The sequence below is a fragment of the Phaenicophaeus curvirostris genome, chromosome 8 (assembly GCF_032191515.1).
Source record: "Phaenicophaeus curvirostris isolate KB17595 chromosome 8, BPBGC_Pcur_1.0, whole genome shotgun sequence".
In the NCBI taxonomy this organism is placed as follows: Eukaryota; Metazoa; Chordata; class Aves; order Cuculiformes; family Cuculidae; genus Phaenicophaeus; species Phaenicophaeus curvirostris.
This window is the reverse complement of record NC_091399.1, coordinates 17,852,376-17,878,003: the sequence shown is the minus strand read 5'-3', so window position 1 is coordinate 17,878,003 and position 25,628 is coordinate 17,852,376. Positions and strand designations below refer to the sequence as shown.

The 25,628-nt window shown below is 46.5% G+C and overlaps 1 protein-coding gene across 2 annotated transcripts; it reads right to left on the bottom strand.

Annotated features, from left to right (window-relative positions):
• Positions 1 to 2,234: 2,234 nt before the first annotated feature.
• Positions 2,235 to 25,185, bottom strand: TNN (tenascin N). 2 transcript variants are annotated; one of them, XM_069862636.1, is made up of 15 exons: positions 24,718 to 25,185; positions 23,380 to 23,757; positions 19,515 to 19,778; positions 18,457 to 18,642; positions 17,876 to 17,965; positions 15,937 to 16,200; positions 13,070 to 13,333; positions 11,822 to 12,085; positions 7,635 to 7,765; positions 6,980 to 7,112; positions 6,009 to 6,160; positions 5,053 to 5,149; positions 4,204 to 4,371; positions 3,358 to 3,521; positions 2,235 to 2,763 (listed from the first exon to the last, which is right to left on the bottom strand). In XM_069862636.1, the coding sequence occupies exons 1-15, from the start codon at positions 25,127 to 25,129 to the stop codon at positions 2,620 to 2,622; spliced, it is 3,111 nt and encodes a 1,036-aa protein (XP_069718737.1). In that variant the 5' UTR covers positions 25,130 to 25,185; the 3' UTR covers positions 2,235 to 2,619. The 2 variants fall into 2 exon arrangements, with proteins under 2 accessions (XP_069718737.1, XP_069718736.1); XM_069862635.1 differs by lacking the exons at positions 11,822 to 12,085; positions 13,070 to 13,333 and having other exon boundaries at positions 2,242 to 2,763.
• Positions 25,186 to 25,628: the final 443 nt, after the last annotated feature.

The following is a 25,628-nucleotide window of genomic DNA, read 5'->3' as shown; positions in this document are numbered from 1 at the left end:
TGGCTCCCGCGCCAGCAACAGGACAGTCCCCATCAACACAGTGATGCCAAGGCAGAGAATCCTCCTGAGATTTAAATTCTGCCCCTGGACATGCTGCAAACCTCACTGGCTAAAAGACTTAAGCGATTTTGGGGCAAGAACATCTGTTTTGGCCCTATGGCACCAGTGCTGTGGGGCTGGGTACTGCGGCAAAACAAGGACAGTAAAAGCACGTGAAATTTTTATGGGACTACCCCAAGCAGCCTGAGCCTTGAAACCAGAACAGCCAGTTCCTGAAGGCAAACAAACTGCTCTGTCTGAGCAGTCCCAGCTTTTAAAGCTGTAGCACAGATTGGTTAACCCCAAAAAGGTCTTTCCACAGAGGCCAGATGGCTCTGGAGAAGTTTCTCCTACACTAGCATGAAGAGATGATGCCATCCTGTGGCTGCTGAGAAATACTGACTTCCCACGACGGTTTTCCAGCAGCTGCTACTTCGACTGCCCTTCCTGGTGAAGGAAGTGCCCATAATTAGGAAAGACAAGCAAACCCTCCTCAGAAACTGAAAATAAGGTGTCTCATTTGCCTTTATCTCTGCAACACAAACCTCATACCACTTGAGATAATATTCCCTGCTTTCAGGTAAGATTCAGCTTTAGAAAGGGATCACATTTTGCCTCTGAGCTTTGCACAGCAAAGAGCTGCTGGGCGCACTCATGCCTGCTGCTTTTTAGAGCGTACACTTACTTTGAGAGTGGCAGTGTGATAAGCTAATCCATCGATCTCCCTCAGTCACCTTCCTCATGTCTATACTGTGCCCTTAACTGAATAGCACAGTGAAACTCGTCCTTGCCTACAGGCAAGTCGGCGATGGGGAGAAATCACTTCACATGGTGAAGAACCCTTATGGTTTTCTCGTGTCCCTCTCTCATGCTTTTAGCACAGAGCCTGCAAAACACTTCAAGTGCAATTTTCCTTCCCTCTCCTCCTTCCATTAGTCTCCTCCTTCCCCCATAGTGGGGTTTGGATACTCTAACGCAGCTCAGATGAGTCTCTGCCTGCCCACCCACACACGAGGCACAGCCCTGAAAGTACTGAGAAGAGTTTCATACTCACCTTGGAGAGACAGCTCTCTGGCCAGCTCTGCTCAGCCAGGTCCTAGGAGCCACGGATCAGTTAATTACTTCGCATTACTAAGTCATGAACAGATCAGACACCATCCTGGTTTTGGGGCATACTCCAAAGATCTAATTTTCACAGCCTCATCCTAGGCCTGGGTATTATTGCTCCATCTCTGTAAAGTAGGCTTAGTTTCAATGGAAAGGAAAATAATTCTGCCACCCAAAGCAAAGACGACAGAACTATTTTATGACCTCCTTTATTTGAAGTTTTATTGCTTCCCCAAAGTCCAGGAAGGATTCTCTAAAATGTATTACTCGGCTTAGCACTGGGATAGAAAAGGCCATTAAGACATAGGACAATCATGATCTAATCTACTCAGACAAGGAAGCCTTTAAGCAAGCATCATTTGGTGAGCTCATACTTCTTCCCTGGCTGCATCTGCTCTTCCAGAATGTTACTGTCTACTCAGGGAAAGAAAATAAAACTCACCTTTATGGCTGTAAGGAAAAAAGAAGCAGCCAAATGCAAAACCATGCACTGGGGCCCACCTGAATCTGCCAGCAGCATCAAAGAAAAGTTGAAGGAGAGCATGCAGGTTCGGTTTAATTCAGAGGTGTTCATTTTAGAGCTGGATGACAAGCATTAACATTTCAGCATCGCTAGCTACCACATTGCTCATGAAAATGCAGAAGATGGAGCAGTCACAGACAATTTTATTCATGGTCTGTAAGTGGCCTCTTCGGCAAGCGTTGTGTGGAGACCAGCTGGGGATGGTGAGCAGAGCTTGCAGCCCTTACACTCACTCTGTTCCAGGCCTCACCGAGGAGTATGAACATGAACTCACTTCATGTCTCCTCAGGCTTTTCTTTGGGCTGGGAGACAAGAGGAGACCAGCAAAATATAGAGCAAATCACCTGGAGAGATGCAATACTCGAGGGTGAGGAACCCAGCCGACAGATCTCACCTAGCAGCACGGCAACATCTCCCAAAACCCTGCTCTGTGAATGGAGGAAGAGTAGGGAACATGCCCCACTTTATGTGAAGAAAGGAAAAAGAAGATCACAGACCAAGACAAACAGAGGGCATGGTCTCAGGAAAGCCCTCTCTGATCTAAATTAAGGAACCATTATTTTTTAGTGGGATCACATTATTTTTTTTGAAAACCAGAGGTTGGTACCAGAAAAGGACTGAATTCAGAAGAGGTAGCAGCCTGCGCTTTAAGAAATAACATCATGTACTAAAATTTGCTTTATGTAAAGTTCACAGAAGTCGCACACACTGGATTAAGCAGTTCCTTGTTGTGTTTAGCCAAATGGGGGAGCTACAAGCTGGATGCTCCCCACAAGCCCCCTGCCAGTCTCTGACTCAGGAGCTCCAAAAGCTGGAAGCAGACCCCAAGGTCTCTGGGTGCACGTTGGTCAGCGATCGTCTTCATTGTATTGGAGAACACTGCCTGAATCTAACTTTGTCAAGAAATACTGAATCATTATCTTTGGGTATTGTCCTGCACAGAGTTTGATCTAAGACCTGATCTTTATCTTCCCTGATAGAGACCTGTTCTTCCTCCCCAGGACTGGCTCATTACTGGAAGACCGAGGACGGATCTTCATCTCGGTAAAAGGGATGGAGAATTCATGGCCTTTCCACGGCTCCCAGTTCACACCCTGGAAAAACACCAAGAAATTTCTTTTACTGAAGCACACAGACCAGGTGCTGGGATCCTCCCACTGCCCCCCTCTAATATCATTTAACCCTCCAATAAACAGAGATACTACTGGTCACTAGATTTTTTACTGTAATGACAACCAGTCTTCCAGACACTCCTAATATAAATCAGATCTCTACCCAGTTTGGAACACAACAGGACTAAGGCATCTTCAAGCCCAAAATAAGCCTGTACAATGAGGGGGACACCAAGTCACGCACTGAAATCCAAGACTGCGTGAGACAGTGAGCCGGCATCCTAGTGTGGCTCCCAGTGAGTGTTCTTTTCCGCATTCCCCTCGTAAGTCAAGACAGCCCACCTCAAGTATCTCTGCCGAGAAAAATCAGGGGTCCATGAGCTCAAGTCCTCTGGATCCAGGGAGGATGACAGAGTAGGAGCTATAAACTTCCTCATGGATCATTTTCCTTTCACGTGAAACAGGTTAGGATGGCCTGGGCAATCTCTCCTGTTCCAAGGAGAGACATCTCCACCATGTGTTTTTCCTCAAGGCCAGGGAGAAGAGCTGACCACGACATAGAGCTCTGCTGCTCACCTCGCTGTGCTTGGTTTCCCCATATTTCCCATTGAGGTTGGCCAAGTGGCAGTTCTTGTACCACCACGCACCACGGTGTGTCAGAGCACAGTTGCTGAGAGCCACATCATTGTCTCTGTCCCACGTTGTGAACTTCCAGCCATTGTGGTAGGTCATGGCATCCCCTAAAGGAAGGGGTGAAAGACATGAACAGGGGTAAGAGACTGCAGTTGCTCAGTGTGAGAGCTTATACACGCTTCAGGAAGCACAGAGCAGGCCTGTCAGGGAAAAAGCAATAGCACAGAATGGGTCTTGACAATAATTTCTAAAGGGCTGCTATTAGAGGGCATATCCTAGCATTGGCTCTCCCCAGATGAAGATCTAAACCTTATGGCAAGACAAGACTTAAGGATAAGCAGAAGACAAGGGACACAATAGAAATGGTAAAGACATACTAGTGGCAGAAGCCAGCACTGGGATGGCTATAGCTGTTGAGCAATCCCCTACCCTGAATAAAAGTCACTTTCCTGGCCATTCTCAGCCGGTAAGCCCCAGAAGTTGCTCCCCCATCAGCACAGGTTACCTCATGGAAATGCTTTCCAGTCTGCCTTTTCAGCTGGTGTTTCACCGAGTTACAGAGCTCTCCCTTTCCAATGAAAAAGCAACTTTTTCCCATCTTCAGCAGGAGATGGGCCTGTGGGCACACTCCCTTCAGTCTTCCTGGGGAGTACAGGTTTCTCAAAGAGGATCACTTCTGATTTAACCTGATCTAATGAGTTGGTCATGCTACTGGCAAAACAAATACACAGGTCCCAGCATTTGCTCCTGTGCTAAGCAGAGACAGCACAAGTACGAGGCATTCCTCACCAGCATTGCCTGTGTAATTCCCCACCGACAGCCTGTATCTGTCCCTGCTCGAGGCCACCTGGAAGAAGTCATAGACAGCATAGACAGATTCGCTGGCTGTCCGCAAATCCACCCGGAGCTCGTAGCGGATGGGGCTGCTGCTTGTGAGATTGTGCAGCTTCTCAAGACCTAGAAGAAAAGAAGAATCACTCTTAATAGGGAAAAACCTGTTCACCTTTGCAGTCCTAGGCTCTAGCTCTTTGGCCATTCTGGTAAAATCAGCTATTTCCTGCCCCCCTCCTTCCCTGCTTGATGCTGTCATGATGTTTTGCCAAGTTTATGCTGTCTCATCTCATTTTCTGGCAAGAGACAGCAGTATCAGAGAAAACAAACAGCCTAAACTGGCACAAGACTGGCTGTAGCGCAACGTGATTTTTCCCAGAACATTTATAGACCCTTGCTCCAAAGACCTTGACCTATTTAGTGCTGGATTCTCTGATCCACACAGAGTTCACTAACAGAACAAGACAGATAAAACCCGACAAAGTACACCAAGTTTCTGTCTAGAATCCTGGTCTTTTCATTTTCACAAACACAATGTCTTTATTTCCACTCTCACAGGACCACACAAGCCTGAAATAAACCTTTCCAGAGTTCCTCTTGCTCTGGGACTACTCTAAAGCCCAAAGAAGTCAGTGAAAATATTTAGTGGGCCTTTAAAGATTCCTCAGTGCTTCGCTGGCATTTCTAGGAGATGATACAAAAGCTGACAGTTCAAGACTGCAGGCTCGGGGGGTTGGATATTTCAGCATATAAGTGCTTTCCCAAGCTAATCTTTAGTTCTTCACCGCTCACACCCATATATTGTACCAAGCCAAAATTCCCCAGTGGGATCTCCAAAGCCTTCCACATAGTTTTTCCAGCGTTTGTAGAAATCCACCTCGCCAGTGCTCCGTCTCTGAAACACCTGCAAAGCAAGGATCACAAAGTGAGAGTCAATGACAGGTTGAAGAGAGACAAGGAGGAAGTGGATGAGAAATGCTCCTCCCGATTGAAACGCAGATAAAAAGGTAGAGCATTCAGGGACAGCTCCAGCTGATGGTACCTACGCCTGAGCAGGGGACACACAGGAATCTATCTCCATTTTCTGACCACACATAAGTGCTTGGAATTAGGTGATCTTTGAGGTCCCTTCCAACTCAAGCAATTCTATCATTCTATGCTACCCACTCCCCAACTCAAAGCATCTGTGCTTCTGCCTCCAGATTTCCTTGAGCCACTCAACAACTACTGTGTGGTCAGGGTCCAGGTGCAAGCCCAGAGTACTGGCATTTAAAATACTAACAGGCATCAGGCAAACTGCATTAACTGTCCATACAGGTAACCTTATGCTGTGGTCAAGGTGAGGTAATACAACTTAGTTGACTCATTATGAAAGGCAGTTAAGCCACACTGTACTACCTCATCATATGACAGGGCTGAACGCACCCTCACAGACAACTCCTATGACCCAGCTGGCAAGAGGAGATACGTTAAGCTGCAACAACTCAGTCATTGTCCTCAATCAGAAACAATATAAGGCTGTGTGGCATTCACAACTAAACACTGTAAAGGCCTGTGAGCCACTCAGCCTTCCACAGCATTCCTGCTGACAGTCTGAGGGGTACATGAGCATCCACCACCCTCCCTAAAACGTGCCTCGCCATCAAGGCAGGAGCTGAAACACAGTAGTGCAGTAGAGCAAATGGAGCCTCAGCTTACACCAGTACCAGGTCCACTTGGTTACAATCATAAAAAATCCCAAAGAGGAGCAGAGAATGACTCACTATCCAGCCTCCTCCATCCGTGGCCATGTCGCAGTACACCTGCATTGGCTGGCTGCCATCCCCGTTCAGGTAGATGGTGTAGATGCCACTGGAGTCATTTCCATTCTGCTGCACCTGGTTACAGTCAGCAGGATACAGGTAAAGGAAGCCAACTGTGAGAACAGAAAGGACATAACTTCACATCAGCAAAGAAGGCCACAGAGCTGGAAGAAGCATTTCACACCCTACGAGATCTCCTAAGGACAATGGTAGTGGAAAAGTAGTAAAGAAAGCAGCAGCCCCCACTGTGCACACACACAGAGCCCAGCTGCATCAGCGAGTTGCTGGTGGCAGCTTTCCCTGCCACCTGGGAGCTGGCACGTGGTTAGGGTCCCCAGAGGATGCAAGAGATGAAGTCCTGGGTCACAGTAGGAAGAGGTGCTCTTGTTTGGGAAGGTGGAAATGCCTTTCAGTGACTTTCATTTCCCTGCCTTTCACACTTTGTCCACAACGGGCAACCCCTGGGGGCACTGGCACAGTACAAGAGGCTCCCACAGCAAGGTGGCATGAGACTGATTTGCTGCCATTCTTACGTGTATTTCTGACCTCTGAAAACAACCTGAGCAGTTACCAAGTGGCAGGACAGTACTTAAACAGCTATGTCCTACTGTTATTAGGGTGGTGCAGAAAGGTCTCTGGTGTCCATCATCTCTCCTGCCCACTGGCAGCTCACCAGGAGGCTTTGCCCCACACTTGGCTAGCAAGGTTTGCCAGCAGCACTGACCAGTGTGAACAATTTCCACTCCCACAACCCCGTTGTGTTTTCAAGCCTCCAGATGGTGTGACTGAGAATGGACTCATTAGATGGTTCACTTATGGTCACGTAGTTTCCCAGTGCATCTGTAGAACATGAACTCTATCTCTGACCTCTACCAAAAAGCACAACGGCTGCAGAGCACAGGCAAAGTGCAACAACCAAGGGCAAATCCTACCTGTTGAGAAGGTACTGGCTGTCTTTCTGCTCTGGTGATCTCCCTTATAGGCCATCACAAAGATGGTATATCTCACTCCTGGTTCCAGTCCTTCCAGCACAAACTGTTGCTCACTAGGACCCAGCTGTACTTCCTGCCAAACAAAACAGATTGAAGGCCAATCCAACCCTGAATAGCATTTAGCTTTTCTGAACCACAGTGTCTCTCACCCCGTGTGCATTTACAGGTTTGTCTGGTAGAGCTCAGACAGGCACATTCACTGCCTATCCTTGATACACGGAGTCTGTCTCCTCAGAAGGAAGCTTTGGGGCAAGGTCTCAAGAAACACCATAAAGACACTGAGCACACACTGTCCCTGGTGAGTGCTGCCCTTCCAGGTAATAACAAGTTAGAAAAGTGAAGAAGCAAATGTTCTCTGCACCCAGAGATATGCTGGGAAGAGGCATTCCACTGTCATTAAGTCCCTTCACAGCTTCTAATCATGACAGTGACACATATTCTTCCTTAAGCTCTCCCTCCTTGGGCTGTGGACAGCATAGATTGCCCCTCAAAATTGTTTTTCTGTGGTCCATACACCCACAAGCTCCAACTGGCAGAGCCCATAATGCTAGGGTTGATTTCCGTGGGGTCTGCAGGGCTGAGGAATTCACTGTACCTTGTACGTGCCATCTTGACCCTGGTAGGTTAGAGTGTAGCCATCAATCTGAGCTGCAGGAGAAGTCCAGGTAGCTACGCTGGTAGAACGGGTCACATCTGACACACGTACGTTCTTGGGAGGATCAATCTCTATTGAAAAAGAAAATTGAAGGCCCATTGCATAAATGAAAGACAGCAAGTGCAGGGCAAGGCTTGGGCTGAGAATTCAATGCCTGATCCTGTTAACTGGGAACTACTGATCCTCACAACCAGCAAGAAGCAGCAGAAGCCTAGACCAAACATGGCAGGGTCAGGTACAGATCTGGTTGGGGATGTTTTGTAAGCCCTGCAGTTGGTTCAACCATACAGGGCTCAGGAGCTCCTGACACATCCGTCTGAGAAGTCTCCATCAGGCTCATCTCTGAGGAGCATTCACAGATAGGTCAGGTTTGGGCTCTATTGCCTCGCTTCAGTCCTGGAGCGTGGCCCTAGTGTGGCCTGCTGAGAGCCCCTACTCCTTGCTTCCCTACTGCAGAGGAATAACGACTTCACAGGCTTTATTGTTGTCATGCTTCAGCTTTCTTCAGTAAACGCAGGAATACAAAGAAGCCCAGGGCTTTACAGTTTAGTCTGGGCTGTATATGGGACACCAGCTCCTTCACTGACATCAAAGGCTTAGCCCGACTTCTTCTGCACAGGCTGCCCACGTTCAGCACAAGGAGAACACAATTATTTTTAAGTAATGCCAGTTCACAGCAGTTCTCAAAAAACATCTCTCATGGGATACCCACAACAGGGCTGCAGTGCTTCCTTCAGAATAAAAGCAATTTCTAAAGCTCGGTTGGAAGTAACAACAATGGAAGAAGCCTCTCCCTCATTTTCACCACGTGCTTGCTATATTCTGGTGTTTTGGGAACATCTTAAGGAAAACAACTTAAGGAGTAGGTTCATCTGACCTTCCAAGCTTTAGAGAGAAGGTCCTTGGTGGGCCGTGCTGGCCTTCAGGGAAGAGTGCAGCAGCCCCGGAGCACCCCTGGGTTTAGAGCAAACTATAGCTGAATAATCCATCTCAATTCCCTGCTCCCTCACAGAACCTGCCCGGGGGACTATGGGCATGTTATTTAACTTGGCTATCGATTCAGTTCCCCACATAAACCAGGCAAGAACATTTTGCAGACCTTAAAGAGTACTATGAAGATAATCATAACAACAATTATACTGCATCAGTGAAATATTACAGTTGTGGAAAGGCCACAGAGGAAGACAAGGCCAAGCTAGGTCTGTCTCAGATAACAGAGGAGTGGAGCAGCGCGGCTTCTCCCAGGAAACTCTGCACTCCTTGTGTACAGGGTTACGGTTCAAGATGGAGACAAAGGCAGAGAACAAGAAATCAAAACATCAAATACAAGGAGATCAGAGACAGTAACTCCAACATTTGCAGAGCATGTTGTTTCACAGAATCGCCAGGTTGGAAGAGACCCACCGGATCATCGAGTCCAACCATTCCTATCAAACACTAAGGCTCCTCAGCGCCTTGTCCACCCGTCCCTTAAACCCCTCCAGGGAAGGGGACTCAACCCCCTCCCTGGGCAGCCTCTGCCAGTGTCCAATGACCCTTTCTGTGAAAAATTTTTTCCTGATGTTCAGCCTAAACCTCCCCTGGTGGAGCTTGAGGCCATTCCCTCTCGTCCTGTCCCCTGTCACTTGGGAGAAGAGGCCAGCACCCTCCTCTCCACAACGTCCTTTCAGGTAGCTGTAGAGACCAATACACTGGCTATTCGTTATAACTGAAGACCACCTTTCTCTAGGCTCCAAGCTGAGTATTAGTTCATTATCTAAAGAACTCGTGCTTCATTCTGGAGACCATTAAACAACTGCTTTAAATACAACCACACAGAAATCTTCTTCGAGTAGCTCCTTACAGGTGTATCTCCCGCTGGACAGAAGAGGGAGCTAAAAGGTACCAAATCCATCACAAGAGGCAAGGGATGGGCAGAGCAGCCTTAGGGAGCCCTACAGTTCCAGAGCACTGCTCTGCAAGGCCAGCCAGCAGCTTCCTTGGGTGCAGGAGACCAGGGCAGAAGAGCTCCCTGCCACAGCACGTTTGAATTCTAATGAATCATCAGCCATTGCCTCCAGGAAGAAAACATAGTTGTTTTTTTTCCCCTCAGAAGTCTTATTTTAGCAGAAGTTTATTTTAGCAGAGGTGTCATTACTTTTGGAAATATAACACCAGAAAAAAACCAAAAAGGGCGTTTTTATTGTGCAGATATTTAAAAAATACCCCTAAAATGCTAAATGCATTCCTTCTCCCAGCATCAGAAAATGTAAAATTTCCAGGTGTCTCCATTTTCAATCCAGTTCTAAAAAAACATTTAAATTTGCCAAAACTCTCTTTGCATTTCCAGTTATAGACAGGTTCAGTCTTTTGGCCTCAAGAGATTCCCATTTGTCCCCACCAGCTGCCCTCGACCTCTAAGCGCTGGAGAACTGCTTGGCACCTTGCCCTAAATCCAAGCTTCAACTGTTCTGTCTCACACCAGCTTGACGCATAAACTGAGCACAAGACGTGAGGCAAGGCCAGTGGATACGGAGAGACCCTGAAATGTTCCCAGTACAGCAAAACCCTTACAGCTGACCAAACCAGACAGATTTGAGCCTGCCTGGCAGTCTCCTAAGACCAGTCTAAGGTCACAAGTTAAAGGGCAGGCCATTATTTTTAACTGTTCCCAATTCTAAAATAGTATAACTTGGATTGTTAAACCTCTCTTACTGTTAGGCTTGACAGCAGAACATGAAGCACCATGTGCTTTTGACTAAGGACCAACCGGCCAAGCTCTCTGTCACTTGGCCGGTTACCAAATTCTCTGGGACATTCATTTCTAAGAAATGAAGCGCAGAGTAGAAAGCATGGATAACTAAAAGACACATATGTTCCCCCCTTAAAACTTTTGTTTTCTAAAGCCCCGTGATCCTACCCTCAGGAAGTGAGGGATGGCATGGACTAACTCACCTGCAGCTTTACCAGGTCTCGGTGGCCAATCGCTGTGCTTGCTGTTTGCAATGCAGAACTGGAGTAAGACAAGGGAAGGCACTGAGGCATGACCACCCTCAGACAGAGGCCTCAAGAGTAAAACATCAGCCACAGATAGAGGGAAAACCGACGGTGCGGAAGAAGGTCCAACTGAACTTTTAGGTTCATCAGAATTTAGGTCTGACATAGCCTCACGAGGGAACTATTAGACCAAATATTTAGGAGCATGCATGGCCCTGGAGTCCTGACTGACACATGGCACACTGAGCAAAGAATAAGATGCGAGAGACTGAGGCAGCACCAATACCCTGCTCTCATTATCAGAGAACATAATCATAGTTAATTCACTGTGTGAAGCTAGGTCCCTCCTTCCATATCTGCAAAATCACAACCCAAGATTTCCACAGGTCACCCATCAAAGTGTTTTTGCTGCCCACTCGCCTCGCTTGCTTCCTTGCCCTGCTCACACACCACGTCTGGCTTCAAACTAATCAGAATAGTGAGTCCTGTGTCCTACCCCATCTCTCTCTCATTCCCAGGAAATGCAAGCAGTGCCTTTGCCCAATCAGTCAACCTTCAGCATAGCGAAGCAGCCCATTTCTGTAAGCAAAAATCTTGATTATATAAAGGGATTCACTGATAGTTAAGAGACCTTACCCAGGCTCAAATCATTTGCTACCATTTGATGTTTTGCAAGAAGACAATTAAAATAGGGGCATTTCCTCCCAAGTCTTGATTAATTGATAAAAACTATTCTTATCTGTGACACTAGTTGAACCATCCTAAGTTTAGGAAGGATTCAACAGCAGTAGCGTATGATGCGGGCAGAGCTCAGCCACATCTGCAAAGCTTAGCATACCTGAAGACAAAAAAGAGCAGGCAAAGCTGATAACTGAGGACCCCAGTGCTTTAGCAAAGTGCTCTGAAGCTCACACCAGGCTGATAGTTTCTGAGCTAACAGAGCAGTCATTAGGTCCTAAAAGTTCTCTAGACTTGGCATCATCTGAAGCTTGAAAGTGCCTGTAGCATGGATGTCCCCATACCAGAGGTGACCACAAGACAAACCAGTTCCCAGTATACACTCTGCAACAGGCCAGAAGAAAATGGGACAGAACTTGAGATCACTTCCACAACACAGTGTCATGTAGAAACATGAAGATTCACTGGAATACCTGTCACTGCCTCAGTGCTGATCCTCTTGCTCTGTCGGGTCCCTTTCTCTGCCCAGAGGAAGATGACATATTCAATGCCAGGTTTCAATCCTCTCAGCGTTGTGGTAGTCTCATTCTTTCCCACTTCTATCTCCTCGGTGTCACCATCAACAGAGGTGTAGTTCACCAGGTACCTATCTATGAGAGCCTGGACCCCGTCCCAGGAGATGGTGGCTGTGTCCTCTGTCACTTGGTCAGTCACCAGGTGAGTCGGGCTGTCGATTTCTGCAGAGACAGTTAAAAGAGAAGAAACACAGGCCATCATAGTCAAGCTGTACTGTGACACTCCTTATCCTCAAGGGCCTTGCCAGTTTCTTCCTTTTTCAAGCTCTATTTCCAATCATGCACTGACTGGACCCTCAGAGCTGGGAGCTGTCAAGGTCTGAGGTGGGGTCTGTCTTTAATGCTTACAGAAGTTTTCCAAGGGAACAGCACCACCAGTCCTGATCCATACAAAAGAGATCCTTTGCAAAGCAAGATACTATTACTTTCTTATTTTCTCCCACTCACAAGCATCTGAAGCTCACATAAACATCATCTGTCCTGAAAGTGAGAGATGAGTTAACCTCCTGGTTAAGGAGTAGTGATCTACCCAGTTTAAGTGTTACTGATTTATAACAACATTGTAAAGCTGAATATCTGAACTCATTGCAAGCTGTCACGAGTGTTTACAAGACCCGTGTCGGGGACTTGCTGAAGGAAGATGGGTAAATATGTACCTGGGTCATCCTCGTCTCTTAACAAGGACCAGCCACACAAGGGAAAGTCCTGGTAAGAACAACTGAGGGACAAGGGTTAATCATCCTATTGCAAGAAAAGGCATCCTGGGTAATCTCTTCACACTTCAATTTCTTCATCTGCAAAAAGGAACCAAGCCTTTCCCTATTTCATGATAAAGGATAAACAAACTAACCAATTAAAATAAAACAAGACTATAGAAATACATAAGACACATTGTTGGAAAAGATTCATCTTCCCTAATCTCCATTAGCAATCACAACACAGCCCATTTGTATTACATAAAGGCAACTGGAATCTCTCTGTGACAAGCTGAACAGGTTTCCCAGCAAGATGCACTAACCTGAAGACTTGATCTGTAAAGCCTTAATTTCCCTCTGCAGTGAAACTACCTTGGGATGAACTTAAGTCAGTGTTAAGGCAAAGCTGGGCTGTAATTTACATTCTTAACTCAACCTATCGCTCTCTTACCTGTCACAGCCTCGGTGCTGGCCCTCTTGCTCTGTTGTTCTCCCTTTTCTGCCCAGATGTAAATGACATACTCCATGCCTGGCTTCAGTCCTGCCAAGGTGGTGACGTTCTTGTCCTTCTTCACCTCCCTCTCCTCTGTGTCCCCATTAGCCGAGGTGTAGCTCACTCTGTACCTGTCTATTGAAGCCTGGACTTTGTTCCAGGAGACAGTAATCGTGTCTTCTGTCACTTGGTCAGTCAACAGCTCAGTTGGGCTGTCGATTTCTGCAAGCAGAAGTCATAATTATTTTAAATTTTAGTATAGTGCTGTGGTAGTCACAATGGTCTGAAGACGCAGACAGCACAGGTTTTATGGTCTAACAAAATGTACTACCTGTGCCTATCAAGTATATTTGGAAAAACAGATGAGCTTTGGGAAAGGATTCTAAGCCTAAAGACCTAAAATGGGCTTGTGTGTCCACAAGCTTCCTTGTTTTTTTTCTCAAATGGGTAAAATTAATGTAAGTTTAGCTACAAACCATACTTTGATTGTGCAGTGTAAATAACTGACAGTTAAGCACATCCCACTGGATACCATTTGTGGCTCCCAGCTTCTGCAGAGACAGTCAGGAGAGAAGAACATGGGTTGTCTCGGTGAGGCTACACTTACCCTTCCCCTCAAGGAAGGGCCCCATGAATTTCTCCTACTTTACACCCTTTGTTTCTTATCAGGGATGGGCTTGACCTACAAAGCTGGGAGGTGCCCAGTTCTGAGGGCCTAGGTCTTCTCCTCACAGCTGCAACAGCGGGGCTCTTTGGCAACAAAAGCAGTCAGCTGCACAGGCAAACAGGACAGTCCATGCAGAATGTGGCATCATCAGCTCTTGCTTTCTGAGTATCACAACCTCTTTTCTGGGTTGCTCTGGGAAGTAACCCCCTAAAAAAATATCACCTGCTCAGAATCTCTGCCTGAAACGCGGCTCTCCTAGAACAAGATTATTTCATACTGAAGCCAACTTCCTACCTGTCACAGCTTTGATGTCTGCTGGGCTCCCCTCTCTGCCCAGAGGCCAGTGGCATATATTTTGCTTGGCTTCAGTCCTGTCAGAGCAGGGACACCCTTGTCCTTCCCGACTTCCATGTCTTTTGAGCCCCCCGCCGTTGTGTTGTATCCCACTAAGTACCTATCAGAAGCCAGACCCTGTTCCAGAAGATCCTGTCTTCTGTCAGCCATCTGGCTGCTGTGTGGATTGCTGACAATTTCTTAAATGGAAGTGTGAAGGTGAAGAACCAGGCAACAACACAAGTGAGGACTGTGTTCACATTCTCCAATATAAAAATAAGCCACTTTCAATCTTCTCCCTTTATCACAACCCTTCCCCTGACCTTTTCACAGATGGAAACATGTTGCTAGACTTCAAGACCCTTAAGTCACTATCACAACGCAGCCTGTGGGAATGTGGCCCTTGCAGGTCAACCCAACAGTCCGTGACCTACACAGGGAACATGTTTGATTGGCTGGGATTTTTTGCCAAACTGCTAAATACATCTCAGTAGCCTGAGCGATTAAGGACTTACAGATGCCTCCGAATTATTGGAGCAGCACTTCCTGTTCTGCTGCAGGCTGTAATCTCCAGGGCACAAATGATTTACCGCCCATCAGCTATGCTAAAAGTTGTGATTCTCCACCTGTGTGTGCTAATCTCACTTCTTTTGTAAGATAAAATTACATTACTTCTCATTTTAATGAACAATGATGAGGCTTGTTTGTGTCGCCCTAGAGCAGCACAGTCTGGGAACGTGTATTTGAATAATCACAGCTCAGCCAGTTAGCAGCAGAAGATGCTCACCTGTGGCAAGAAAGGCAAGTGAATGTTTTTCTTGTGAGGTATGAAAATCAAGTTTGTTCTTTAGTTCTAATTGTACTGCAGCTGGGTATGGGCTGTGCCTGTATGCATATACCATGCATTTAACTCATTGACATCCTGGATGGTTGAGGAGCTCCCCAGCCACTCACCAGCATGAGTGAGAATATGGGCTGGCTTGAGACAACGGACCAGCTGGGAAGTAGGTGACTGACTGAGCTTCATAATTAAGTGTATGACTGATCCTTATTGATCCCCTCCGGGTAGGAAGTTAAGACAGTCCTACAAATTTCCTGAGGCGGCTCCTGATATTTAGATGTCTTCATTAACACCCTCCAGTGAAGCATCCCAAACACTGCCCTAGGTGATCTCCGCTGCAGAAATGCACAGAGATAACGCATCTGCATATAGTCAGAAATAGAGTAGAAACTGCTCCTGCACACACAGCCACATTGCACCACGGCTGGCTGGATTACAAGAAATAAGCAGTACAGTGGTTCGAAGAGTTTTCCAAACCAGCTGCAGACGCTGCCATAAGCACCCTTACAAAGGAGACTCCGTCACCAAGGGACAGCGACCAAATGTCCTTTTCCAGAGATCTGATTCCCTACATGGTTCTTAATTTATGCCACGAGCTTAAAAAATTTGCCTTTCCTTCTGTGCAAACCACACATGAGCTCACCGTACTGTTGGGCGAGGCCACAGCAGTCAGCTTGGAGGTGGTTTCTGGCATTTTAAATGCAAGGCATGTATACTCCAGCTATCAGGCTTCAGTTCCGGCGTGTTCCATTGTTCCCTGTACCGATAGCAACTGGTGCCTTGCCACAGGGCCTGCCCAGAACAGCACTCAAAACAGAGTCTTCATGCTGAGCAGGAGACCTTCTCAGCCACACTAGTAGGAATGACAGGAATGTTTTGCCTCACTAAAAGTCCGTGTAAAGCAAGAGAAGCGTTACTGAAAGATGTAGAATCGATGAAGGAGTTTGAAATTCAGCTCCTTCAGGTGCTGCTGCTACAACTTACCTGTCACAGCTCTGGTGCTTGCCTTCTTGCTCTGCTGGGGTCCCTTCTCTGCCCAGATGTGGATGACATATTCAATGCCTGGCTTCAGATCCAGTAAGGTGGCGGTGTCGTTTTCACTCCCCACCTCGATTTCCTTGATGTCCCCATCAGCTGAGGTGTATCTCACCATGTACCTGTCTATGGGTGCCTCAACTTTATGCCAGGAAACAGTGGCTGTATCCTCTGTCGCTTGGTCAGTTGTCACATTGGTTGGGCTATCAAGGCCTGAAAGAACATTTCAAAGCGCAGGATTAGGGAAATCCAGCTGAATTAACCTACTACAGTACCTGCCATGATATGTGCCCTTTTCCTTCATTTTTGCCTTGTTGCTTTGGCCAGCTAAAAACACAGAGTCACCTGGGTTCCTCCTACAGCCAGAAAGTGAGTCATCCATGAGAAACCAGCACGGTCAGAGTGGGGAGAAAGCAGGACTGTTTACCATTTAGATGAAACTTTCCATTCTTTTCTGCAAGAAGAGCTTCCAGACTACCTGCTTCACCTTCCATGGGTACAACTTGAGCATTATCCTTTTGCTTGCCTTCCTTATATCACTGAGCACAGCTCCCATCCTTTCTCTGCCTCCAGTGTCAAACATTTGTTGCTCCTCCCTTTCTGCCTACCTGGAGGACCTGTCTCTCAGACTCCCCCAAGGCTTCTGCCGTTTCAGGTGGTGAATCAGAGTTTAGTGGCAGCTCTTGCAGTAGCTGGTATTTGTCTTAGTCACAGCTCCTAAATTCCAGGAATTACATGAGAATATGAGCAGATTACTCATTGTGGATTTGTTTTTCCTTTTAGAGGATTTTTACAGCCCCCATGTCTGGGAGGAACAGCCTGAAAACACAAGCCAAGAGTGTTCCAAATAATCAGGATCTACAAAGGGAAGAAAAGCAGCTTTACAATGGCAATGTGACGGTTGTAGGTTTTGTTGCTTTAAATCAGTTTTCTTTTAATGGAACAATTTACAAGACAACCTCTGAAATGTCAGGCCTGATGTGGTTTTTTTCAGTCTTTGGAGCACACTTACCCTTTTGCAAAAGGGTTCAATTTCAGTTTGCAGAATCTTACAGGTAGAACAAGAGTTGAAAACTCTCCTAGGTCTGTTTTTCAGTAGCTCAAAAATATTCTGCCACATGTTTGAAGAGCCTGAAACATCAGTGAACCAACAAAGTTTCCAAATCTACTGTAACATTCAGGTCTGGAATGGTTGGGCTGCCAGTTATAGGAAAATAAGTGTCAGACTGCCAGGCCTTCAGAGCTGTAAGCAGGCCTGGCACTGGTGTGCTCATCCGCTCCTCAGCCCAACTGTTCTGTTCACAGTCTGGTGAAGAGAAAAATAATGCTGGAGCCAGGCAATACAGGAAGGAAGAAGAACTTATCCTCTTCCTTATTGCTCCAGGGCTCACTGACTAGACAAAGTGGCAGCAGCCAACATCTGCAAAACAGTCAGCAGCTGCTGCCCAGAGGATCCACGAGGAAGGGCCATACCCAGACCACAAATCACTGTGCTAGGTTTAAGCAAGGTCGTCCTGTCAATGATCTAGTTAGGGAAGTCATGAACCAGCAAACTTTGAGTTACTGCTGGACCTAGCTCTGAGCTCATTATTGTGTTGTTATTACAACACAAGCCAGCTTAAAACGCTTACTCCGTCTCTGGCTAGAGTCGCTCATCAAGTTAACGGTGAAATTACTGTAGGCTAAAAACCAAGCCAAAATGCTGCTAAAGCTGAGGTTAGTGTTTAATATACAGTGTAGACAAGCTTAAACAAGATATAAGCAGACCTGGCTGCAGATCATGCATAAAGAAGCAGCCAGCCATGCACTTTTTGTGCTGCCATCTTGACAGATCTGTCCACAAAACCTGTAGGAACATCACTATATGAAAAACAAACTTTCCACGTACCAGTCCTACCCACCACTGAGGATGGTTTCCCCTCTGCACTGTCTTTCACAGGTATGACAGTGACCTCGTACTCTGTGCCAGGTTTCAAGCCTACAAAGAGAAAAAGGGAACATTACCAACAATTAAGGAAGACAGCAATTTTTCTTGAAGAAAGCTATATTATTTAGTCTATCCAGCTCTAGGTTCGTAGCAGAGAGGAACTTAAAGTTTAGATTTCTATCTAATTTCCTTTTGTCTTGAGAATGCCTCGATAGCCATTCTGGTCCAGGGATTTCCACAACATCAGTGTTACCAGCTCTGAAACAGAAGAATATACTGTATTCCTAACAAGGACAGCATTAAAGTTGAATGACTATGCCTTGAAGCTTGCTGTCCTCAGGATACAGAAGCTTTCTCCCTATGGAGACAGCCATCATTATGGCATAAAGGGAACTCCAATAGATCCCACCCTGTCCTACAGGAGGCATAACGTGAAGGAAGATTGGCTGTCCACACACAAGAGAAGAATCACCTCAGGACTACAGCCTCACCGTCAATCATCACTTCTCCCTGCCTAGTTTGGAACATCCACTGGTACTCACCAGTCACGATGTGTCTGCTCTTAGGGTCATTGCTTTTGGGAACTATGACCTGCTTCTCCTCCATCTCCACCAGGGACCTGAACTTCAGCTTGTAGTAATCGACATCTGTTGGTGGGTTCTCCCACTCCACTTCCAGGGAGTGCTCCATCTCCTCCGTCACCCATATGGCATGGAGGGCAGATAGGACTAGGAAGGACAGCAGAGGGCCATGAGGAAGCAAGATCAGCATCTAAAGGTGAATATAAAATAAGAAGCTGCTAAACAGCCCCTCCTCCCTCCCCAGTCATCTACACTGAGACCTGAGAAGCCTTTCTGAGCCAAGTTGAAGAGTTAAGCTAGTACAGCACAATCATTACTTCAACAGGCTTAATTTTTCCCATGGTAACACTCCAAATCAAAAGTTTTCTGGCTCTCAGCTTCCACCTGTTGTGCTAGAAGTAAGAAAAATGTCAAAATAACCAAAATTTTCTCTATTTTTGCCAAGTGCAGGCGGACAGCATACTATCAGCTACAGACAAAATGCCATTTCACTTCTAGAGAGAGAGAATGTGTCAAACATGTAGTCTTGACATATCCAGCCTCCGGAGCAACAGGCTTTTTCAGTCCTGGGGAGACTACAAGGGAAACTTGCTATTGCAGGCATCTTGGCAAATAAGTACCTAGGAATCATATACTGCCGACTTTAATTCTGCTTCCAGTCAAGCAGTGCATTTTTCTTAATAACGTGCTGGACTTCTATTGCATGCTTCCATTCCTGCTTCTTGCGGTAAGAAATGTTATGGATTCCCTGGAACTCAAGGGTGTCAATGAGAGTAGGATTTGGACAAGATAAAAGGAGAGATAGGAAATCTGCAATATGCTCAGCCCCAATGATACATATCTGGAAACAGATTCTCCAGAAAAGAATGATGGCAAAAAAAAAGCAGCTGGGAGGAGAAAGTGCTCTCTAGCACTCAGACAGGATGTCATGAACCTGCAAAGCCAAACAATTCACTCCACTTGTTTGAATCTAGCTTTAAAGACTTACAGCTCTGAAGAAAAAGACTGCCTGCTCCTACCTGTACTTGCTTCTAGATACTCGGGCTCACTGGCAATCCCCTTCTTCACATGATAAAGTGTGACATTGTATGCGGTGCTGGGGCGGAGACCCACAATCTCATGGCTGAGCCGCTCTTTGGACACGTGGACTTGTTTCACCAATGTCTCATGCCCTACCGGGTAATAGCTAATGAGGTAATTATCCACATCAATCATTTGATCCCAGCCGACAGCCAGGGAGTTCTCTGTGGAGTTCAGCAGTTGCAGGTTCTGAGGAGCAAGCACTACAAATGAAGCAAAGAAAAATATTACTGTGAGGATGATAGCTTAGCATTTGGTTCAGGGCTCACAAGGCCAAGCAAGAAATTTTTTCAAAGATATTCTAAATACAGAGAGAAGACAGAACTGGAACTCCCAGTCCGTGGTCATCTTGGATTTGTCCATTTTTTTTATGCCCAACAGCGTATCATTAAATACAAATGAATACTGCAGTCAGTAACAAATACAACAATTTCCTAGATGTTTCTTTCCAGTTTCTAAACCCACACTGGCATGAGGAAAACTCATGAGAACGTTATGAGATCATAAAGCTGTCCTTTGCAATGCCTCTAGGAAGAGAAAGGAAAGCCAAAATCTTCTTTTCATATCCTTGTTAGTTATTTTAAGATGTCAGCTAGTCCACAGAGCTGGTGAACACAGCTTCTCCATGGCAGAGGTAGAAAACTGAGCTTTTATGATGGAAACTCACACATGGTCCCTGGAGGAGACTGGGGCAGATCTGAAGCACACCATAAATTTCAGGGCACCAACAGTGCCTTAACTGTTTTGCCACAAGACAGACATCTCATCAGCATCTTGCAGCAGCCCCCGAAAGCAGCCATGTAGGACATCTATCTTACCTGATTTTACCTGACAGCTAGCTTGCCTGATTTTAAATGCAAGCAAGCACATCATAAACTAATCAAACCATCTACCAGCTCTATTTCACTAGCAAGGCACTAACCAATAGCAAAGCACAGATAACAAGCACCTGTAGAAAGGCAAGCATCAGCAACATTAGGTCAGATAAATTCATTAAATTCTTCGCACTTGAAAGGCAGCATTGGTTCCCTTGTGCAACTCACAGCTGTCAAATTCCATCCTCAATACTTGCATGCTATTGCTTTTGATGAAAACTTTGTACAAAATGTGAGAACATCCATCCTTGCCTCTCCTTGTGACACAGAAGCTGGATTTGAATAATTCAGCTTTGCAGTACAATAATAAAGAACCTAAATACATATGGTGTGATTTATCCCGTGTCTAATCCCCTTCAGAAGAGGATTGTATCTGCCTCTCTGAAGAGGAGAGATGTGGTGTAAAAAACCACTATCAACTGTTTAGGACAAGGCCTAGGACAGTTTGTGCTTCTGAGCAGGGCATTCTGACGGGCGGTTCCTGCAAAGGTGGTGAGATCCATTTTTGCAACCCGTTTTTTAGCTCTGCCCCAAGAGACACCAGAGCAGTCTTCTCCAGCTGACAGGACAAAGCCAAGTGCCTCAGGGCTGGACAAAGAGACGCCTGCTCAGCCTTCGGGAATTGGCCCCATGAAGATGTGAAGGGGAAAGGAGGCACTGCCTGGACTTGGTGACCCTTGCAAACCTCCTCCTCATGCTCTCTGGCAGCAGAGGAGCTCCTCGCCTGAAGCAAAAGGTTCACCACAGGCACAGCACTAGTTGCTGAGCTGAACTGGGAGGACGGGTGGCTGTGGGCCATGCCAGAATCCATCTTGCCTGCTGCTCGCTCTCATCAATCCCTCCCCATCAGGCAGCTTCTCCTCCGGAAGCAGGTGGAGGCTCTAACAGCCAAAGCAAGCAGGAAACGAGCGGCACATTTATAGATCCAGTGCTGGGCTGAGAGCTCACACGGGGCTCGTTGGGAACCCTGGCTCCCCAGGAAACAGCAGAGTCCCTCTTTATTTTACTTTCTGATTTCCTGATTATGGCATCAACACACAGACTTCCTGGTGAAACTACTATTGTGTTGAGATACCAAACAACTGTTTCTGTGGATACCCTTGTTCTAAACAGCTGGTTTATTCATCTTCAGATATCCCACAGTTCTGTTTTGGAGTTCCAGTAAACAAAGTCCAGGAAGAGCACTGGCAAATACCTGCTGTTCGATGTGTCCCTATCCTCTATTTCTCCTTCACAAGGAATTGCAAGGCATTAAGTATGTTGTTGCATGCTTGATAGTTACTTCCATACCTTCAGACATTCCAGTTACCATGGCAATATACAACAAAATGTGTTATTTCATGATCTGAGACACATAAAAAAATGAACATAATAAAAACAATAAATAAAAACAGTGCTCAGAGTAAATCTCTCAGGATGCAGAAACGTAACCAGAATTGGAACAGAAAGGCCATTTGAAATCTATGGGAGAGGAGCGCCTGGCTACAGATATTGGGATGGGAACCATTTGCCTTTGGACTTAAACCAGTTTTTAAGCAGGAGTGGAGGTGTAGCACTCCAAACCAGTAGCAAAATGGATTATGCAATAACACTGTAGCACTTGCTTACTGGGATGCTTGGAGAGCAGAGGCCGCCTTCACTGCCTGTAAAACACCTGCAGATGTTGTGTAAGGAAGAAAGTCCGAGGCTGGCTGGGCAACATTTTTCTGGGAGATTTGTTTCTGTTCTGGGAAAAACAATTCTGCTTATCACTTTTGTATAGGTGCTGCCTCCTGAGCAGCACATCCTGGTCTACTGACAGAAAACAAAAGGGCTGGAGCCACAGAGAAAAAACTCTGAATAGTGCAGAAGGGTAAGGAGGAGTCAGGATTTGACACAGAGCTCTCATATGGATGAAGAATATGAGCCAATTATCTTTTATTTAAAAGGTGAGTGTGTAAGTAGACAGGTCGGGCTTCAAAGCCAGATGATCCAGAGCAGAATAGATCTGCCAGGAAGGTCACTGCGAACTCCTGCTGAGCGATACCTGGTGCTCAGCGTGTGGCTCTCACCTACTTCTCCTTCATGAGGAGCTGTGAAAGATTAGACCAAGAAGTGACATGCTGAGAAGGAAACGTGGCTTCCACAGTAAAAGGTAGAGTGCTGAAGCCTGATGTATCAAGTTGCGGTTATAGGGAGATGATGGGGTTTTCAGATAGGCACCAAGCCATCCAGTTTTAAGCAGAAACTGCTGGACACACACCACATGGAAATCTCAGCCAGGCAAATTCCAGTGCCTTGTAACAAAGCAGGATAAGGGAAAGTTTCCCCAAGACCTCACTTTAAAGGGACGTTACTGAAAGGATATGCATTCTGTGTCTCATAGCTTTTATCAGATCAGCCACGTTTACCAGCAAACATGATTTTTACCTTCTAGTGTCTCATTTTACCTTCTAGTGTCTCATTTTACCTTCATTTTACCTTCTTCATTTTACCTTCTAGTGTCTCATTGGGTGGACGAGGTGCTGAGGGATATGGTTTAGTGTTTGGTAGGAACGGTTGGACTCGGTGATCCGGTGGGTCTCTTCCAACCTGGTTATTCTGTGATTCTGTGATTCTGTGATTTGTCTGTCAAGAGACAGACTGTGACTCCTTCTGTAACTACAGGCTCCAGATCCAGTTTTGCTCACGCCTTCAGCCGCTACACACAAGCTTGTGCTAGAACTACCTTGAACTGCATTTTCACCTTTCCCCAATTCAGAAATGTTCTCCAGGCAGTTCTTGAAGGCAAGGACCACTCAGCAGTCCCTAGTCCAGCAGGAACTCTGAGAGGAACATGGTGACACCAGGCTCCGCTTACCCACAGGACTAAGCAGATGTTTATGGGAAATAGAGAGGGAAACTCAGAATGAAAGAAAGAAGGGAGAAATATCCCACAGGCATGCCTTACCCTGGGAGCAGTCAAGGCCAAAGAAGCCATCGTGGCAGTAGCACTCTCCTGTGTCACAGAACCCATTGCCACTGCAGTCCCCGGGACATCGTTTCTCGCTGCAGTCCTCTCCGATGAACTCTTCGTAGCACTGGCAGACCCCGTTGGCTGTGTCACAGATCCCATTGCCGCTGCAGTTCTCAGGACAGAGCTGCTGGCTGCAGTCCTCGCCAAAGTAAGGCTCATCGCAGATACACTTGCCACCGTCGCAGCGCCCGTGGCCGCTGCAGTGGCTGGGGCAGGTGGGCTGAGAGCAGTCGCTGCCCTCCCAGCCCTTGGCACACTCGCAGCTGCAGGTCTCGTAGAGGAAAGTCCCGTGGCCACTGCAATGCGAGACACCTGGCCAGGGCAGCACCACGAGGCACAACGGGGGGTGTAACACACACAGGGGAGAAAAGGGAAAAGGAAAACAAGAAAGTATTAGGAACTAATAGTGCAAAGCTATGTTCAAGGCCACTAAAGGGAAAGCATAACTATCACTGGAAAACATGGGCTGGAAAAGGCCTGAAAGTATCACCTTGTCCATCTGCCCCTGGTCCAGGGAGGGATCAGCTCCAACCTTGCCTTCCCCTACAAATTTGTCTGTAATCAGCCAGAATACAGATTCCAGAACCACCCCCAGAGAGTTAATTAGAAAGCTTACGGCAGCCTCTAACTTGAACCTTCCTGGCTGTAATGTAAGCTCACCACTTCTCACCACAGTTATTGTAAAGATGGAGAGCACATTATTCTCATCTGCTAGACACCTTAATTTTTCCTGTGAGCGAAGTCTTAGCACTTCTTCTTGTCTCTATTCTCCAAACAACATCAGCTTGTCAAATCTCTTCTTAGAGGCCATGCTGTATAAACCTTTAATCACAGGCAGAGCCAGTGGCTACCAGTAAATGTCATCATCATAAATTCTGCTCTTCTTTGAGTCAGTGGAGGCAGAAATAAGAAAGGAAAAGTCAGCAATAAGAAATGCCTCACTCATCTTCCACCTTCTCCTCCCTCAGGAATTGCTCCATTCAATCCTGCCGCTTATGCAACACTCAGGAACTGTTCCCTTCCAGTTCTGGGAGACGCCTGGGGAGATTTCCCCTGTGCTGGTTCCAGAAATGGTGTGTATTCCTGCCTGTTTTGGACCTTCAGATTTCCTCTCACATCATAGAAACCAGAGCACCATCCCACCCCTTGGACTCGAGCATTTCATTCACAGAGAACCCCCACAACCTTGACAAAAAGATGCTGGTCCCTGAATCTCTGCAGTAAACACGCTGTACCTGGGATGTAAGAGCAGATACTGCAATTGTTCCTTACCTTGGCTTCCCTCACAGCACTTCTGAGGGCTGCAAACTTCTTTCAGCTCTGCCACTTCTTTCTCAAGCTTCTCTATCCTTTCAAGCAGCTCCTTGATGTGGGTCAAAACTTCACAGTTCCCTTTGGGTGCGTGCACGTGGATGTTGTGCCGGAAGATGATATTCTGCTCTTCGTTTTCCTCGGCATCCCCAGGATCCAGCTGCACCCCACTGTTGTCTTCATGCTGTAATGGATCTGCCTCCACCTTGATCTGGGAGGACGTGGGCAAGTCAATCTTGTAGGAGTGGCTGAAGGATATTCTTTGACCGTTGCTGGTGCAGTTGTGAGATGCAGGCTGTTGAACAGCAGATGTCTGAAGAGCACAGCACAGCAATACTCCCACTGGGAAGGCGAGCCAGCTCTTCAAATCCATCTGGTAGACTTTCAAGGAAACACTGACCCCTCAAATGGCACAGCTGCTTTGAAGAAGAGGAAGAATATAGTGTGGCCATAAAACTAGTTTTCATTATTTTCTAAAAGACAAATTCTGTTTTGCCCTGATTCAGGGCTAGACTGTTCACTACCTGGGAAAACAGTCACACTCAAGGAGTTAGATACAAACTACAACCCTCCCCACCTAGGGACTTCAAATTTGCAGCTTTCAAATGAGACTTGGTATCATGGTCCATTGCAATTATTAACTAAACCATAGCACTTTCTCATTTCTCATTGTTGCAGTTACAACAGACACTGCATCAGTCACCTAGCTGTGATCTGGATTATCTTTTTGGTCACAGTTGTCTCCAGCAGCTCGCACGGTTTTCAACTAGAAACTTGATAACTGTGCTGATGCTGTGTGCATGAAAAATTCAGAGAGCTGGCATTGATCTTTCAGTACTAGAAGTTTGGGAGACAGCTTTGTTCATTTTACA

Excerpts from the sequence above, each read along its gene's own strand:
- TNN (XM_069862636.1), bottom strand. The coding sequence starts at position 25,129 with ATGGATTTGAAGAGCTGGCTCGCCTTCCCAGTGGGAGTATTGCTGTGC. Across the intron at positions 12,086-13,069 it reads CAGCACCGAGGCTGTGACAG|AAATCGACAGCCCGACTCAC; the intron begins GTAAGAGAGCGA and ends CTGTCTCTGCAG. Across the intron at positions 7,113-7,634 it reads GTCAAGATGGCACGTACAAG|GAAGTACAGCTGGGTCCTAG; the intron begins GTACAGTGAATT and ends TTTGTTTGGCAG.